The 18,854-nt window shown below is 38.5% G+C and overlaps 1 protein-coding gene across 1 annotated transcript in view; it reads left to right on the plus strand.

The window, feature by feature from the left end:
* Window positions 1-18,854, plus strand: part of plekhh2 (pleckstrin homology domain containing, family H (with MyTH4 domain) member 2) — a 90,394-nt gene that overhangs the window by 55,187 nt on the left and 16,353 nt on the right. Inside the window, exons 16-26 of the mRNA XM_052012939.1 lie at window positions 650-730; window positions 1,332-1,511; window positions 2,773-2,881; window positions 4,512-4,624; window positions 5,511-5,690; window positions 8,936-9,033; window positions 11,862-12,039; window positions 12,548-12,703; window positions 15,607-15,704; window positions 17,301-17,442; window positions 18,617-18,762. Coding sequence (XP_051868899.1) covers window positions 650-730; window positions 1,332-1,511; window positions 2,773-2,881; window positions 4,512-4,624; window positions 5,511-5,690; window positions 8,936-9,033; window positions 11,862-12,039; window positions 12,548-12,703; window positions 15,607-15,704; window positions 17,301-17,442; window positions 18,617-18,762 — 1,481 coding nt within the window. The remainder of the gene's footprint in view (window positions 1-649; window positions 731-1,331; window positions 1,512-2,772; window positions 2,882-4,511; window positions 4,625-5,510; window positions 5,691-8,935; window positions 9,034-11,861; window positions 12,040-12,547; window positions 12,704-15,606; window positions 15,705-17,300; window positions 17,443-18,616; window positions 18,763-18,854) is intronic.

Genomic DNA, 18,854 nt, shown 5'->3' on the forward strand with positions numbered 1-18,854 from the left:
CTGGGTGAAAAATTTCTTCCTCAAATCCACCCTAAACCTCACATCTCTTTTCTTCAATCTATGCCCTCGAGTTATAGACATCTCTGCTAAGGGGGTATGTTCCTCACTATCTACCCTGTTCAAACCTCCCATAGTTTGTATACCTCATTCAGGTTTCCACTCCAAACAAAACAAACCCAGCCTATCCAGTCTCTCTTCATAGTTGAAATGCTCTATCCAGACAACATCCTGGTGGATCTCCTCTGCAACCCCTGCAGTGGAATCACGTCCTTGCTCTGGTGTGACGACCAGAACTTCACATGGTACTCCAGCTGTAACCTAACCAATAGTCAAAATGTAACCTCCTTGCTCTTATATTCTCTGCTCCATCCAATGAAAGCGAGAATCCCCTAGGCTTTCCTCATCACTTTATCTAGCCTCAGGGATCCTTAGACATGAACACATAGGTCCCTCTATTCCTCAGTACTCTGCAGGGCGGTACCATTCATTTTGTATATCCTCCCAAAATGCATCACCTCGCATCTTTCAGGATTGAATTCCACCTGCCATTCTCTGCTTACCTTGCCAACAGACTTCTTTTTTATCTTTCATATCCTGCTAGTTCTGGTGTCCATTGTGTCAGATCCCAAAGTTTTGACTTGTCTTGCAGGTGAAGCATGGTTACTCCAAGAGAGTCTGGTGCGCACTTGTTGGAAAGGTTCTTTATTATTTCCACAATCAGGAAAATAAGGTAAACCACTAATTTTAAATGACCTGATCCTTTCCAAATTGTGTGTTTTGTCTACTAGCACTATTTGTTCACCCTCCTGAGTGTCTAATGTTGTAGTCTGTGAATACATCATTTTACTGTTCCACTTTCAGGTTGTTGTGTTAGTTGCATTTTCATTTCCATCCATAAGTGGATATCCGGAGAAATCCCTCTTGTACCTTTCACTCCACAAAATATATTACATAAATGCTGAGCTCATCGTGATATTACAGTGCTTATGTGGTTGATATGTCTTAATTAATAGTGGTTATATGTGAAATTTTTATTTTAAATTGCCAAACAATGAAATGTGTTCCACCTTGAGCACCCTGTGACAATATAAGGTTCTCCTACACCAGTCATATAGTAGTGAAATAGGTGATAATTTGTGCTGTGATCAATACCCACTCCAAACTTGGCTCACATAGAACCCTTGCATAGTTAAGGTTTTCATTCAACTCACACTGGACCTCTGCTCTTGTCCAATCCACTGAAGTAGATTTGATGGACTGGCTATGCGCTGCACATTGATGGCAAAAATCAGTGACATTATTCACAACATCATATTTTGCTTATTTTCAAGTTTCCATTAGGTCAAATTAATTTAATGGAAGCAACAGTTGAAGAAGTGGACAGATCATGTGATTCAGATGAGGACTATGAGACTAGTAGTCAGAGCCTGCTGTCTACACATTATACAATTGCCATTCATCCAAAAAATCAGGGGCCTACCTACCTCCTCATTGGCTCTAAACATGAAAAGGTATGTTTGTGATTATTTTGTAAACCTCTACAATGTATCTGTAAGGACATTTATATTAGTGACTAGAAGCCTTCCGTTTAATGCATGACTTGATGCAGAACCCCTTTGACTTCGGGTTTGGCCTAAAAGATTTACAACTAATTGACTGTAGAAAACATGTAGAAAACATAGCAACAACTTTGTACACAGCAAGGTTCCACAACTAGCTATGAGACAAATGTACAGGTCATATTTTTTCGGGGTATTCATTAAATATTGTTGACCAAGGAAGTGTAAGAACTACCTTGTTCTTCATTGTGTAACCCCATGGAATCCTTTTCCATCAACCTGAGGGCTGACAGGACCTCTGTTTAGTGTTTCTTCCAAAAACCACCAGCAGTGCAGCCCTCTCTCAGCAGGGCACTGAAGAGCAAAGTGGAATTATGGCCTGGATTTTGTGGTCTAATGCAAAATGATGGCTCTTGCTGTTAACCTCAAAGAGACCTCGCTATGAAGATCCAGCATTCTCAATGACGTGAATTTTGACTTTCTTAATATCAGTGACAGTTGCATCCCAGTTCCAGATGACAGCTGGTGCCCAGAACAAAGATGATATTGCAAAGACTATATCAGAGACAGCAAATCAGGCAGTAAATACTCAACTTTTAATTAACTTCCTGAACATTTTAGAAACAGAAAATAAAGATTGGAACATAACACATGAGGTTAAGATAGAAAGTTAACTATAAACGTAGCTTTCATTGTTTTAAGAAGCACAGAATGTTCAGATGATTAACATCTCCTGTGACATGGTACAAAACTTCTAAGGCTTTTTACAGTGAGTAGTTTTTAAATGTCTTATCAGTTCATTGATTGTACAGGAGAAGGTTGCAAAGCTTTGAAAGAGCAAAGAATCACTCAGAATATCATTTGCATTTCCCCCTTCATTTGCATGAGTGTACTCCAGAACTTGCTGTCAGTCTTCAAGTATAGTAACAATAAAAGGTAACAGCTTTGCAGCTGTTAAGTCCCCAGACATTTTTGTTCATCTCTGCACCAGGGTTTGACCTGACTCAGAAGTTTCTCCTGGCCAAAGCAGACATCCATGTATGTGAAGATTTAGATAGTTGATAACTTATTATATCAAAGTTAATTATTAAAGCAGAGCCATTACCCTTGGGTTTAAAAAATGCACTGTAGTTAGCCATTCACAGAATTAATGTCAATCTTATCAGGACTTGGATTAAATACAGTTGCTTTAATGTGATTTGCTTTTTCCAAGGACACCTGGTTTTACCAACTAATTGTGGCTTCAGGTTGTACTAATATAAATGTGGGAACTGAATTTGAACAACTGGTTGGCAATCTGCTGAATGCAGACAAAGATTCCTGTAAGTCTAACTGGATATTTGGGATCTATGTAATTTATAATAGGAACATTATGTTTGAGTGTTTTGTTCAGCAAATTGAGGAATATCACCCAGTATTGTTATAAATCACTCCTGATGTGGTTTTCAAGAGGAAAGCCATTTAATGTCCTTTCCAACAACCTGCCACCCTCTCAACCACAACCTCCTGCACTAAAACAACTAATTATTAGCCATTTAGTAGTCAAATTTTGTATTCCAGATGTATTCCAGCCCAGAATCTGGAGGAGACTGACCAATCCCTATATTATGCAGTATTTTAAATAATCTTCTTGAATATTACTTTGTATAACTGTTGAATTTTGGCATTATTGAGGATTATACAAAACACAACAGTTGTATCATCTGAAATGGCAGAGCTGCAATTAAATCCCAGTAGTTTTCAAGACTTGCCTTTCCAGGGGAGATGAGCTGGAGCGGCCATAGACAGGCACTTGTTACACATTTTCACTCATTCTATCCACAATCGGCTCAGAAATTGTCCCAGCTCACCATTACTGGGCCTAGAGAAGCTATGCTCACCAAGATCAGATCTAGGAACCTGCGTCAGAAATTATAGGCACTAGCACCCATTTACTATTTTAAAGATGAGTAGAAAGCAAAGTCAAAATTTTAAAATAATCCTCATTGACCCGTTTCAAGCTTTGATTATTTCATAAGATCACATTGGATGAAAACTGCAGTCACTGGCCATTCGGCCTAACTTGTCCATCCCAGCATGAGCCATGATCCTCCTCCCATTATTCTTAAGTTAAATCTATTCCTTTTTTCCTTAAATGCTTATTGAGCCTTCCCTTAAATGGATCAGTATTATTTGTATCCCCCACCACTAAGTTCCAAAATCTCATCATTCTTTGGATAAAGAAGTTTCTTCTGAATTTCCATTTGGATATCTGGGAATGCCTTTAGTTATATTCTTCTCCACAAGTAGAAAGATTCTCTGTATCCATTCTATCAAAACCATACATTGTTCTAAAAGACTTCTATAAGGTAATCCTTTCGTCCTATTCTCTCAAAAGAAAAGAGACCAAGTCTGTTCATCCTCTCATGCATTCCCTGTATTTCTGATATGGTCCTTGTCCTTGATCCAGGACCCCTTTTGTTCCTCTAGTCACCTAAACTTTCACCGTCCAAGTAATGTGACCTCCCTGTTATTCCTGCCAAAAGTTAGTACTTCATGTTTATTTGTGCTACCAATTTCACAAACGGACTTTGGTGACTTCAGCACCACACCAGTATGTTTTTCCCTCTGAAGTGGCCTCAAAGGCTACCTAGTTACATCAAACTAATCCTAACCATTTAGTGAGAACCATAAATGCAAGCCTTGCAAGTGATATTTCATTAACAAAGCTTCTATATGCAAACATCTGGCACAAGAATTCTCGTTTTCCAAAGATTTGGGAATGAATTATTGCCAAGACAGACAAAGTTTTTGTGTGTACAAATGTATCACTAAATTCATATGTTGCTTATTGTTAATCTGAGCAATGATTTAGAATTTTAACATTCAAACATAAATGCAGTGGTTTTTTTTGCTTGCATTTATTCAGTTCCAAGGTCAATTTCTTTGTATTTTAACTCTTTCTCTTTCCAGCCTCCCAGCTCTGGATGCACCCGACTCTGTGCTACTGTAAAGATGGACTAGCATCTCCCCTTACCACACTGCCATCTGCAGCTCTGCAGACTGAAGCACTCAAACTGTTTAAGGTAACATTCATTTGTATCCTGAAGAATAATAGGACATAACTTCCATTCAGAGTATTGGTGAGACCAATAGAGCTCACTGCTATTTACCCCTACATGCCACAGCAACTTCAAGAGAGGAAGAATTCAAGGTTGAACATAAAAATCCAAATGTCTCTGCCATGCATCTCCATTGTTAGCTTTGTGAAATTACCTTTGCACTCCCCGCCTCACCATTGATAAGAAGTTGCTGTGTTTGCATTGAAGATGCACGTTAAAATTGCCATAAGGTTTTGACCATCTTAGTATATGTAACAACCGAAAAGGCAAGTGCCATGTCACATTCCTTCAGGTTTTGGAAATTGCTTACTGAAACTATTGAACAATAATAAATTAACCCAACAGTTATCACTTTTGGAGAGAGAGAGAGAGAAATCCTATTTTTCATTACCCCTTTTTGTTTTCCAATGTTTTCCTAAAAGCCCTTTAGATTACATTCGCAGTTCTTAAAAACATAATGTACTGACTGTCGTCTTTCCAAGTTGATTATTATGCAGGCTATAAGCGTGCATTCAGGGTTATCACATTCTCAATTGCTTCTGACATAGTGTATTTCCTTTCTTAGGGACTTTTTCCTCATTTTCCAGTATGACCTGGCTTCCTGTATGAACATTTTAAGGTTTCTTCAGAATTAAATTGTTCAATGGCTCTTTAATTATGAACCCCAACTTAAGAAGCATATTCCTGTGCTATTTTGTCACTTCCAGCTCCAGGTGATCATTTGGTTGATCAGATAGTTTAGTCCCAGATGTTCGCTACTTTTATACTTTTGACCCAATTCCAATAGAGATTGCCCAGATACCTACCATCTGTATTAGTTATGAAATAAAATGCCTGTTTCAATCTCCAGACTTCTCAGTTATTCATCAACGTTGCTATTGATGCCCCTGCCATTGACTATCATGTATCACTGGCTCAGAGTGCTTTACAAGTGTGTCTCACACATAAAGAGCTTCAGAATGAGATCTACTGCCAATTAATCAAGCAAACAAGGAAGCAGCAAACCCAGAACCAGGTTGGAACATTGCAGGTACGGTGAAGAATTTTCAGAAAAGCTCTGCATTGTTAGAAGTTAAATGAAATCGTTATTTAGATGAGAACTGAAATAAGTGAAATTACCTGTCAGTTAAGACTCACTAAATTTGTGGAGTACTCCTTCACTCATTACACTTCTAGTGAAGTGGCAACATATTGGGCTATGGTTAAGTGACCTTTGTAATGAGACCTATAAATAGAAAACTAAGTGAATTGTTTCAGCAAATAGCAGAATGTTTCATTCCTGTCTATGAGTGATACCTTGCCTGTTATCTTGGTTTGATGACCATTATCATAAGAAGCTTTGAACTTCAGGTCTCTTAACACCTAGGTCTCCAAGATGTCCTGAACTGAGGTATATCAAGGTTATATGTCAATCTATTAGTACTGTTCAGTCTTTTTAATCATAAGAAGGTAATATATATTTAACTATTTTAATTAGCCCAATTACTTCTTTTTTAATGAATTCTCGTGATCCTGTAAAGGAGACTATTTTCTCTACAACTTTTCAGTCAACATTTAGTTTTGACATTGAAGTGCAAAAGGCAAGCAAAAGCCCACAGCCCTGCCTAGTAACAATTCCAGTTTAAAACAAGTTGCCTGATCTATGTGTGCAGATAATTTAGCAACTGTTGAAGATAGTGGGCTGGAAAGTATATTGTATATTGGAAAAGGCAAGCTAAAATGTCACTGTGCAGAGAGCTCTTGCCAGTTAGAACGCAAGAACATAAAGAGAACCAAGTGTTGGTCATTTGGCTTTGAGTGCATGTTCCACCTAAAAGATTGATGCCACTTTTCTGCACTAACCCCATTCTTCTTGATTCTCTAAAATTGATTTCTTTCTTGCACATACTCATCAACTGAGCTTCCACATCGCTCCTGGGAAGAGAATTTCAAAAAATCATTTTCCTCTGGGTGAAGCAATGTCTTTTAGTCTCTATCCTGAATGGCTGACCCCTTATTTTGAGATTGGTTCCAGACACCCTAACCAAGGGAAACATCATCTACCTCGTCAAACCCTGACAATATTTTATATGTTTTAGTAAGATCATTTCTCATTTTTCCAACCTGCAGTTAGTATATAAGTAGTCTCCCTAATATCTCCTCATAGGACCATCCAGTGCTTCCCACCTTAAGAATGAATTTGGCAAACCTTCATTGGCACCCCTCTATCACAAATATATCCTTTCTTAAGTAGGGAGACCCGACCTGTACACAATATTCCAGATTTGATTTCACTAGAGTCCTGTATAATAGCTGTAAATGTTTTGTCACAGGGATCCTGTAACAGTTAGGTTCTATTGCAGGACACCTATGGCTTTACGCACAGTACACACGAGCTGTGCCTCAGCTAACTTGGCAATAAATTACTATCAGTTGGGCTGTAGAACATCAGGCTCTAGCATGTAGGGCTGCAAGGATGGAGACAAGATTGTAAATGGGGTTGGAAATGGTTAGGGATTGGGGCGATCAAATAAGCAATGGGTGTTGAGTGTCTAACAGCCAAATAATTGGGAGTCAGTCATACAGGTGATTAGGGCTTGGGGTCAAATAGACTGGTGATCAGGAACCCTGAGGACAGCAGCAATGAGGAATGGATATGACGGGAACCAACACTAAAGCTGCCACTCAGAAGTCAATGGATGCTTTAGACTTCCCATCAGGAAACCAATGCCTGCTTTGGTGTGGGAGAACATGACCATGTCTGTGGAGAATAATTTTTGTGCATGTGATTGGGTTTTTCATAAAATTGCAATGTTAGGACAATTGGGTGCACAAAAATGTTTCTAGGCCACTAACCTTAATCTGTAGCAGAAATTCCATCAGTGGAAGACTTTCTGTAGGATGCTGAATTCTGTAGTTAAAAAAAAAACATTATTATAGCAAAGTTATTTTACAAGGAAACTAGTCATTTGAATAAGGAAACTATTTAAGTATTCAGGAATTCAAACAGGAGAACAGCAGGAGACTAAATAGTGTATGTGTAGGAAACCCATAGCACAATGCAACAATGACATATTTTAGAGTTTTTGAGTTGCACACTGTGCACAAAATATTGGTGAAATGATATCAAAATGCACCTAACTTACTTAAATCAAGATAATGCACACTGTATGATGAATTAAGTTACCACTTTGTCAGTGAGCTTTGTCAAGGTGGAATGGCTTGGCCTACACGATTGCTAAATAACAGACAAATTTGTTGACATATTCTGCATAAGAACAGAAGTAGGTGAAAGAGCCTCTCGGGCCTGCCCCACCATTCAATAGGAATTGAACAGAACAACCTCTCCTCTGACCTCCACGATCTCCATATCCTTTTCTCCCTTGATTCTCTAAGTGCCCAAAGCTCTGCTGATGCCAGTCTTGAATATGTTCAATCCATTGTCTTCTGGAGTCAAGAATCCAAAATCTCAGAACACTCTAATGAAGAAATGTCTCTTCAACTTATTCTTAATTGAATGACCAATCGTTATGAAAATTTGGCCTCAATATCTGAATTCTGCAGCCAGGGGAAGCAGCCACTCAGCACCTACCTTGACAAGGGCTGTAAGAATCCTGTGTTTCAAGATCACCCATTCTTCAAACTCCTGAAAATATTGACCCATTGTCTGGATTAAGGTTTTGCAATCTTGCAAATAGCATAGTGAAGAAAATTCAGGTCCAGCAGCCTGGTTAAATTTGAATTCCGTTTACGGAGGCAAATTGACAAAGTGACAATCTAGTTCACCCCCCAGTGTGCATTAGCTTGGTTTAAGTAAATTAGATGAATTTTGATATGATTTCATCAATATTCTGTGCAAAATATGTGACAATGCAATAATGACATTTTTTTTACCAAATTATCCACATTGCTGATCAAATATTTGTAGAATATTATGTATAAAGTAATAGATAAGATAAGATATCTTTATTAATCACATGTACGTCAAAACACAGTGAAATGCATCTTTTTGCGTAGAGTACTCTGGGGGCAGCCTGCAAGTGTCACCATGCTTCCGGCGCCAACATAGCATGCCCACAACTTCCTAACCCGTACATCTTTGGAATGTGGGAGGAAACCGGAGCACCCGGAGGAAACCCACGCAGACAGGGAGAACGTACAAACTCCTTACAGACAGCAGTGGGAATTGAACCCAGGTCGCTGGCACTGTAATAGCAATATGCTAACTGCTACAGTAATCTGGGAAGTAGTTTCATGTCACATATATGTGTTATAATAAATCTTTTTATCTTTTAGGGATGGCAATTGTTGGCTCTATGCATTGGCCTTTTTCTTCCTCAGCATCCTTTCCTCTGGTTGCTCAGAGTTCATCTGCAGCAGAATGCAGATCCAAGGTATGTACTGCAAAGAAAAATGTCAATAATTTGCTGTCTGAATAATGCTGAGATTAATGGTACTAATCGGTATTTATGCACATGTGTTACTGCAACTTCAGGCAAGAGGAGATGCAAAGTTAAACACAGAAATCCAAACACTGATGTTCCACTCCATTATCAGCTTCACAGAAGCAATGTCCCCCGTTAAAATGCATTGAATGGCAATGGTCCATGTACTTGTGCAATAAATAAGGGCTAAACTCACTGCACAAAACTCTTCAGTCCAAATTCTGCTTTAATATGGCAGGCGTTCATTTCTGCCAAACAATCTCTCTAGTAGTGAAAATTAACCAAATGTTGCATTCTACTTCTTCAGCTTTTAATTCATGTTAGAAATTTAAAACAAATATCAATCTGAAATTTGCTTTTATTTTACCGTGTCTCTTTTTCACTTTTTCTTTCTACACTTGATTTGATGTAGAATTCACTGAGTCTAATTTACACTTCAATTCCACCTTCACGCTGATAAATTTTAATCATTTGGTCTATATCCTTGAGGAAATGCATAATTGCTTGCCTCAATTACCCATTTTCCTCAATGTCCTGTTATCAAATCACACTTCTAGCAACTTGGCATGCAAAAGGTCTAAATGGGCAAGTCAAACTGATAATGCAAGATGCCCTGCAACAGCAAATTATAGACCACTGGTTCTCTGCTGAAGTAACAGTGGTAGATGGAATTTCCAACCAAGAAATTCTTAGAGCAAACAATCCTGACTTGTATCTTACCTCTAAAAAGTATACAAACTGAACATTTCCACCCTGGGGGAAAAGGCTCCATCTACCTTTTATCAATAGGGGAACAATTTATCAATAGGGGAACAATGGCCACTTGTAATCATTTTATACACCTCTATCAGGTCACCCCTCAGCCTCTAATGCCCCAGAGAAAACAATCTAAGTTTGTCTAACCTCTCCTCGAACCTAATACTCTCCAATCCAGGCAATATCCTGATGAACCTTTTCTGTACCCTCTCCAAAGCCTCCACATCCTTCCTATAGTTTGGCAACCAAAACTGCACACAATACGCCAAATGTGGCCTAACCAGAGTTTTCTACAGCTGCAACATGACTTCAAGACCCCCAGTGCCCTGTCTGATGAAGGCAAGCATGCTGTATGCCACCTTTACCATCCTATCCATTTGGGTTGCCACTTTCAGGAAGCTGTGGACTTGTACCCCAAGATCCTTCTGTATATCAATGTTCCTAAGGGTCCTGCCATTTACTGCATAATTACCTTTTGCACTTGACCTCCCAAAATGCATCACCTCACATTTGCCTGGATTAAACACCATCTGCCACTCATCTGCTCAAATTTCCCACTGGAAGACGGTGGGGAGGGATGGATTGGACAAAGGAAATATCTCTGATCAGGTGAGGCCTCTTTATTGCAGTACAGGATGCCACATCAAAACAAAGTGAGAAAGCTATCTCACTTTTGACGGCTCCTGCAGGTCCAACATATGTTTGTGAAACGGCACTTCACATTTTGTCGACGTACATTGAAGTCTTCCTGACTCAGTATCAAATTCAACAACCTCAGAATTTTGCTTTCTCTTTCTATGTCAGAACTGGCCAATTCTGCAATAAGTCATCCAGATACAATATTGATTCAGTGTTTTCTTTCTCCACTTGTACACCCTGACCTGCCAGGCATTGTCCAACTTTTACATTCCTTTGTATTCTCATTCTCTAACTACCCTTGTTACTTAGCTTTTGTTCATTTTCTCTCTCTCTAACTGCCTCCAATGAGCCATTGACCAGGTAATGGCTACAATTTATCAATAGGGGAACAATGGCCACTTGTAATCATTTTCCCTTTGTCCTATCCTTCCCCCACTTACTCTGCAAGTTTAAACCTAATGTTTTCTTTTTTCCTAGTTCTAATGAAAGGTCTCCTATGTGAACCCATTAACTCTGTTTCTCTTTCCACATGTGCTGTCAAACCTTCTGACCGTTTCCAGCAGTTTCTGTTTTTAATGTGGACTTGCAGCATCTGCAGTTTTCTTTTTGATTCCCTATCTTGCCTAGATGCAGAGGGCCTATCATACTGGAGTCCAGTGACAAGGCCTGGACAGCAGCAGTGTCTTGCACAGTGCACTGGAGAAGTCCCACTCCTGAAATTCCCCTGAAAGCATTTGATAGCTGGCAAACAAAAATAAAACATAACCTGCAGATGCTCAGGCTACATCTGTGGCAAAAGAAACAGTCAACATTTCAGGTCAAAGACTCTTTGTCAAATAGCTGGCAAAGCCCTGCTTTAAAAAGAAAAATAAATTGAAGTCTCTGAAATAAAGAATTAAAATAAATTTTATGAACATTATTTTAAATGAAATTAACAACATGTAAACCTCTAAAAGTAATTTAAAAATAATTTTTTTTATATATAAAATGGGTGTACTTTCTTCCTGGGACCTCAGAATCCTAAGTGGATGTCAGTGGGGTAAAGACTCTGTACCAGGTCTGAACTGCTGCAAGGTTCGAGTAATTACTTTTCCAACATACTAAATCCTAGGATAGTTCAGCAAGATGTAATGTATTACTATTGCAGAATAAGTTCAGGACATTTGCGTTTGACCTCACAAGCATGGAGGTCCGATCTTTCAGAGGTTTACCAGCTACATCCAGGCAATTAATAATGTAACAAGGTTTAACCTATTGATTTATAAAAACTCCATTTTAATTCAGCATTTTTGCTAGTATTCATTACTGAAATGTGGAGTTTCTGTTTTACATATCAAAACATTTCAAGTAAAGTTTTGTTGTACTCCACTAACGAATTCCAGGACTGAAGTAGGAAAGTATGCTATTTACTGCCAGCGGTCACTGGAAAGAACTCAGAAAAATGGAGGTCGTGAATCAAAACCTTCCAGAATGGAAATCCTATCAATACTCTTGAGAAATCCATATCACCATTCACTACCTTTCAGCATTCCTGTTCATTTCATGAATGGCACATATCAGGTGAGCATGGTACTTAGCTACATAACATTATTATTGTTGTTAATTGTTATTTACTGAATGTTAATTGCTCTGGTGCTTCCTGTTGAAGGCAGAACAAATTATGGCAATTTTCTTTATTCCTAAACAGTCAATAGCAAAAGTTATGGTGCTGAATGTTTGAGCTAACTTTAAAAAAAATACTGAATCGTTGGAATCTGAAAATAATTTTTCTGATGATAAGGTTTAAAATAATCAAAACTGATAATTTGCAAATGTATGAGAATCAGAAGTGTGTTTTGAGGTATATCTTATTCCTTCAATGAATCCAAGGCACAGAACCAAATAATGATCACAACAATATCTGCAACATGAATGTGTCCACAACACATAATAAATATTTTTCAGAAAAACATGACAGCATGATTTTGTTGAAAGCATTGAAACTGATATTTCTATCTAAAATTTTAACTACTGCCAAGTCTTTTAGAACCTGTATTAATTGTAAAACTACTGTGTTCTGTATGTATAGGTGGTTGGATTTGATGCATCCACCACAGTGGAAGAATTTCAGCACACTCTGAACCAAGAAACTGGCATGAGGAAACATGTGCAGTCTGGATTCTTTCTTTTCACAGATGATCCTTCAGGAAACGATCAAGAGCACTGTCTCCAGGGAAACATAAAGGTAATCATTTAGCATAGCTGAGGTCCTTTGACTAATGGCAAGTCACAAGTCCATACACACACTCTTAGCAATTAAAACCAGAACATGCTGGTATTGCAGAGCAAATTGAAGGGTATCTGAAAAAATTCCCGAATTGTATATCATAACTGGTAGGGTCAGGCTGGAGAATGCCTTTCTGGAAGGACTGATAGGAAAGGTCAGTAAATGTATAAGGAAAAGGGGAACTGTAAAAGGAACATTTTAAAATCTGCTACTTACTTGAAGGGACAATTGATGTAGATTATTAACATGAGAAGAAGTCAAGCGTAAGGAAAAGCTTAAACAAAAAACAACACATGCTGCAAATCTGAAATAAATATCCCTTTGTTGGCTTTCTCAATCTAACTGCCTTTGTTTCCTAGCACGTACGCACGCATACGCGCGCACACGCACACACACACACACACACGTACGCACGCATACGCGCGCGCACACACACGCACGCACGCGCGCACACACACACACACACACACACGCTCTTGCTCTCGGTCTCTTCTCCCCCCGGTTAACCCATCAACCAGATGACAAGATGACATCATCTGCAACTTGTATCCATGGCAACTTTGGCCTCGCCTTCTCAGAGATGTTTCCTTTGGCCTATCCATCCATCCCCACCCTCACTGTAACTTCAAACTAATTTGTTGTCTCTTTCCCAGTTCTGACGAAGAGTGTTTGACCTTAAATGTTAACTCAGTTTCTTTTTCTGCAAAAGCTGCCTGACCTGCTGAATGTTTCCAATATTTTCAGTTTCTATATTATATCAGAAAAGGTTATTTGACATCTTGTGATCACCCTTTTAATACTTGAAATCACCCAGCCTAGTATCTTAAATTTTGGTAATAGCTTTGATTCTTATACTTTGACTGATCTTATTCAAACCTGCTTTAAAAAGCTGGAAAATGTCTTTCTTTCCAAAAGAAATGTTTCATGGATTTATTTTAAGATATATGTTCCATTATTTTAAATTGATGTTCTCCTGGATTGAGTGATAAATCCTGTAAAACACCCTGTCGTTCCATTTTACTGATACTTTATATTTCAGAATGAAGTCATTCCCTCATTACCCCTCTAGACCGCAGATTGTATTCACTATTTTGCATATTGTCCGTCTGAGTTGCCATCTGCAACAAACTATTCAGTATGTTATGAATGCAACAGGTAATGAACAGGAAGAATCATTTAATTGTAACTTTGTGGTGTCTACATCACAAGTTAATTTACCATTGCTTATGAAGTGTAGATTTAGCAACAGTGTCTCCCTTGAAATTTTGGCATGACTGTATCCATTGATTCTTCCTATCCTGTCATACACCTAGAAAAAGAAATGGTACAAAGGGTCCTTTGGTAGCACCCTTCACCTTAAGCATTTGGTTGGAGATGTAATAGTTGTGAAGGACTCAGATTGAAATGTTTAGGCAATATTGAAATGAAAAAATGGGGTGACAAAGGGGTTGGAAATCTGAGGTTGCCTGTCACTTGTCCTTGAATCCTTTGTTGTTCCAGCCTGATCCTAGCTTCAGCCCTCTGATGGGAGGCCTGCTTCCAGTTCATCAGTGTGGCTCACTGCAATGTGGCTTAGGGCCTCTCAATGTCAGTGCACTCAGAGTGGCCTTGACAGCCATTGAGACCCTGTCTCTGGGCTCCCTGGCTGTCAATGAAATTGAATGGATGTGCAACACATTCAAAAAACATTGAGAAACTATTTAAAAGTTGATTTAAAAAAAAATTAAAATTTAGATTTGTTTTAAATGAAAGCACTAAAGAACAAATACACACTCTTTAAAAACAATTAAGTACCCTTTAAACGAACTGAATTAAATAAAATAAGAAAGTCTGCTTACTGCTCTCCAAGCAGCCATTTCTTCTCATTTTTTCCGATGCATCCACCGTCCCTGTGCCAGATTTAACCTGGTGCACGCTCTGCAGGAGAATTTTCTGGCCTGAGAGCTGGGAAGTCTCTGGATATTCATGCTGCCCTGTTGGATTCCATGGGAAATGCACTGGCAGCAAGTGGTTTGATGGAAAAAGCTGCTGGATCTCCGGGCTCTGGACTTTGGGATTTCCATGAAGAAACGGTGTAAGTCTGGCAGTGCTGTGGTCCAGCTGCAATATCTGTCTCATGACTTCCAACCCAACAGCAGACTCCCATCGCAGACATTTGTCATACCAAGAACATACCCACTTTATTCAGATGATGCTGACTGAGGAACTTTTGCAGGATCACTGGTTGGATAATCAGTTATGGATTGGTGCACCCTTTCATTGAGATCAACATGAAAAGTTGGGATGAAATGCCAACTGCACCTTATTTCTGTGGTACAGCCTGTAATCTCCACTGAAAATAAAAAAAAACAAACTGCGGGAACTGGAAATCTGAAATGAAACCAGAAAATATAGGCAACAGTCATTGGTGGAAAGATGCTGCCTGACCTGCTGAGGGTCTCCAGTATTTTCTTTGTAATGTCCACTGCAGGACTACCACCAGCTCACATTTCATGACCAAGAATAATTGCATTTGCATGTGATAGGAAAGATGTATTGGGAAATATGTTATGTCTAATTATGTCTCCAGAACATAAGACTCTCTGTAAAGTGTAAAATTCATGTAAATGGACTATTAGTTAGTTATGAACTTGTTAACGGTAATTTTATTATGAAAAAAAGACAATTTAATTGATGATAATGATCAATAATGATTTTAAAATAAATTATTTTTCAATCCAGAAATTCATAGGAAGGAATGATCCATATCTTTCCATGTGTGTTGCAGTATTATTGTAATGTTACTTGGTGTTTATAATGTTGCCTAGGTTTAGCAAATTTGTAAAATAATGATTTCAGGAATCCTTTCCACTTTGTTTCAGATTTGTGACATAATTTGCAAATGGGAGCAAGCCTCCAAAGAACAGCATTCTGGGAAATGTGAGGGTACTAGAACTGTCCGGCTCACCTATAAGAACAGGTAATAATGAAAGCAGACAGACTAACACTATTGCTTACTTTAACTTTTTCAACTTCACCATCTTCCCTGCTGTTAATCAGTTCATTACAGTGAATTATATTTAGATATCAAATTAGGAAGCTTCTACTAATTCGCTTGACCAACACTTTTTTAAAGTTCATAATTTCCAACCAACATCAGTGACTGGAACTGATTAAACAAAATTTGGCAACTCCACAGTTTTGACTTTGCTGAATTTCCCATCGGTGCATTGCTTGAAATTCTACATCTGGTTGTTTATATTACCCCATCTTTTAAAAAACTGCAGATGCCAGAAACCTGAAATAATAACGGGAAATGCTTGAAACACTGAGCTGGTCAGGCGGCATGTGTGGAAAGACAAGTGGAAGATCCTTTGTGAGAATTGGGAAAGAGAAAATAAGTTAGTTTTAAGTTGCTGAGAGGGTGGCACAGGTTTGGAGAGGACAAAGGGAATATCTGTTATAGGGTGAAGCCAGTGTTATGGATAAGCTGCTGATGAAGTCATCTGATTAATAGATTGTGTGTGTGTGTGTGTGTGTGTGTGTGTGTGTGTGTGTGTGTGTGTGTGTGTGTGTGTGTGTGTGTGTGTGTGTGTGTGTGTGTGTGTGTGTGTGTGTGTGTGTGTGTGTGTAGGAAAGAAAGAAAACAAAAGAACAAGTAAAACCTGTGACATGCAGTCAGAGCTGTAGGAAATGTCCAGTAGATCAGGTAGTACAGTGAAAAACTGTACTACCTTATTCTAACTGTACTACCTTATTATTAGAATAATTTATTCTAATAAATAAAGCAAAAGGATAGCAATATAATGGTTTTCACATCTTCGGGATTCCCCAGATAAGACTCCCTCAGAAGTGAACATCAAAGTCACATGGCTCTATTTCAAACAAGGACAGGGCATTATTCCTCAGTGTCCTTGTCAATATTTACCACTCAACTAATATCACTAAATAACAGCAGGAAATGCCCTGCAGGTCATTCAGCAGCTGTGGAAAGAGGAGTAATTGTGTTGTAAAGTTATCTGTCTGTAATATTAGCTCAGTTCTTCTCTCACCTGAATCTGCTGGACATTTCCAGCATTTTCCTTGGTTTGAAGCTTCAGCTACATCTGAGCTGCATTTCACAGCTTTTACAGAGCTCTTTGTTTGTTTTCTTACTCTCTAACTGTGCTCACTAATCTGTCAAGCAGACCACTCTTAAACAGTGGGGTCACCGCAGCAACCCTGTCATCACACAGCCAGAAAGATTGCTTCTCTCCTAACTGTCCCTGCCTTACCCTTTCTGAAATTTAAGATTAGCATATTTTCTCACCTTCCCCATTCCAATGAACGGGCTTCAATCTGAAGCATTCACCTCATTTGTCTTTTGCAGATGCTGCTTGAACTGCTGGGTGTTTCCAGCATTTACTGTTTTTTTTATTTTGGACTTCTAGCTTCTGCAATGTTTTAATTTTAAATCATTAAAAATAGACAGCTTATCATTACATTATAGTTATGTGTCACTAACAGCAGAGACTGATTCAGAATGGTAGAAAACATTAATGTAACATATTTCATTCCATTATTTTCATATTCACAGGCTGTATTTCTCCACACAAGTTCGTGGAGAGACAGATAGAGAAAAGCTCTTGCTGATGTACCAAACTAATGACGCAATTGTAAATGGACATTTTCCAGTAAACAAAGAACTTGCATTAGAAATGGCAGCACTTCTAGCTCAGGTAAGAATGTAAAAACCTGCTGATGAATTGCAGTTTGATTAATGTCTCATGTCAGCAGTGTAAAGGAAAGATCTACATTGGCTAAGTGGAGGAGAAAAATAGTTAGTTGCAAAAAAAATCTATTTAAACCAATTTCCTTTCTATGCTTTCTTCCACGTTCCTGTAAGTTATTTTATTCCACATATTATTGGTGAGTAACCCTCTTCAAACAGTATTTAGAGATTTTTAATGACCAGGTATCACAGAAAGCTTCCTGAGACTACAGATTGTAATGTTTTCTAATAAAAGCTGAACATTGTTCAGCTTGTAACAAGCTGTGTGGCATCATTCCTTCACAGTGTGTTGTCATTATGGAACCAGCAGCTCTTCAAAGCATCACTTTGCAATCCTGAAGAATGAGTGCTGAGAAACTATTTGATCTTAAGAGCTATCATGCTGAACTCATGAAAATGTTTCCAGCAAACGTTAATTGGCAGCATTGGATATGGGCACCCTTATCAATTCTGGTTTTATTTCTTGACAGGGAATTTTTTTTCCAGAAAATATCTATTACTTACAATATATATGGTGTATACATTTGGGGCATATCTTTCTCTATGTTCATTGTGCCATCGAATCAATACATTCTCATACAATGTGTCAATACCACTCATGTTTCCTCCTTAAACAATGCACCCAGGAAGCACTTGATAGCCTGTTACACAGGGCCCAGCCCAGCAGCATCCAGTGGTGACAGGGCCCTTAGATCATGCCCTTCCCTAACAAGCTTTGGGCAGATATTAAAACCCAAGGAAGTACTGGAATATTTTCTAATCTGCATGCTGATTAATACAATTCAAAGGGTGGATTGCACTGTCCAGCTTTTTGGTCACCATGGCAACTCTTCAAGCTGTCATGTGATAAAAGGATGTTCATCAGATTGGCTGTTTAGGCTAACTGTAGAATGGTCAATCAACTAAATTTGCTAGTTGTGAATCTTAGGTGCAATTGCAGTTTTTTTCCGGCAAGATTATTTAACTAATTAAATAGTATATTAGAGAAATTTGGCACTTCCTCTTGATTGTTGAAGGGCCAGATGACCTACTCCTGCTCCTATTTCTACTGTTCTTATGAACCACATTTGAAACAATGTATGTATGGAGGCATAACAGTTAATAGACGCATTTCTTATTAGGTGGAGTTTGGAGACTTTGAACGACCATTCTCAAGTCCAGCTGGTCAGATCTCAATGCAATCTAAATCAAACCAAGCTCTGAAGCAAGTAATGGAGAAATTTTATCCAAAAAGGTACAGACAAGGATGTACAGATGATCAACTCAAGTAAGTATGGAATCATTCAGGACAAACACTGACAACCAAATTTTGTCATTTTTGCTGTTCATTTCAGGGTGTGTGAATCCTCATGCTGCTCT

Source organism: Pristis pectinata, chromosome 3 (genome assembly GCF_009764475.1).
Source record: "Pristis pectinata isolate sPriPec2 chromosome 3, sPriPec2.1.pri, whole genome shotgun sequence".
Taxonomy (NCBI): domain Eukaryota; kingdom Metazoa; phylum Chordata; class Chondrichthyes; order Rhinopristiformes; family Pristidae; genus Pristis; species Pristis pectinata.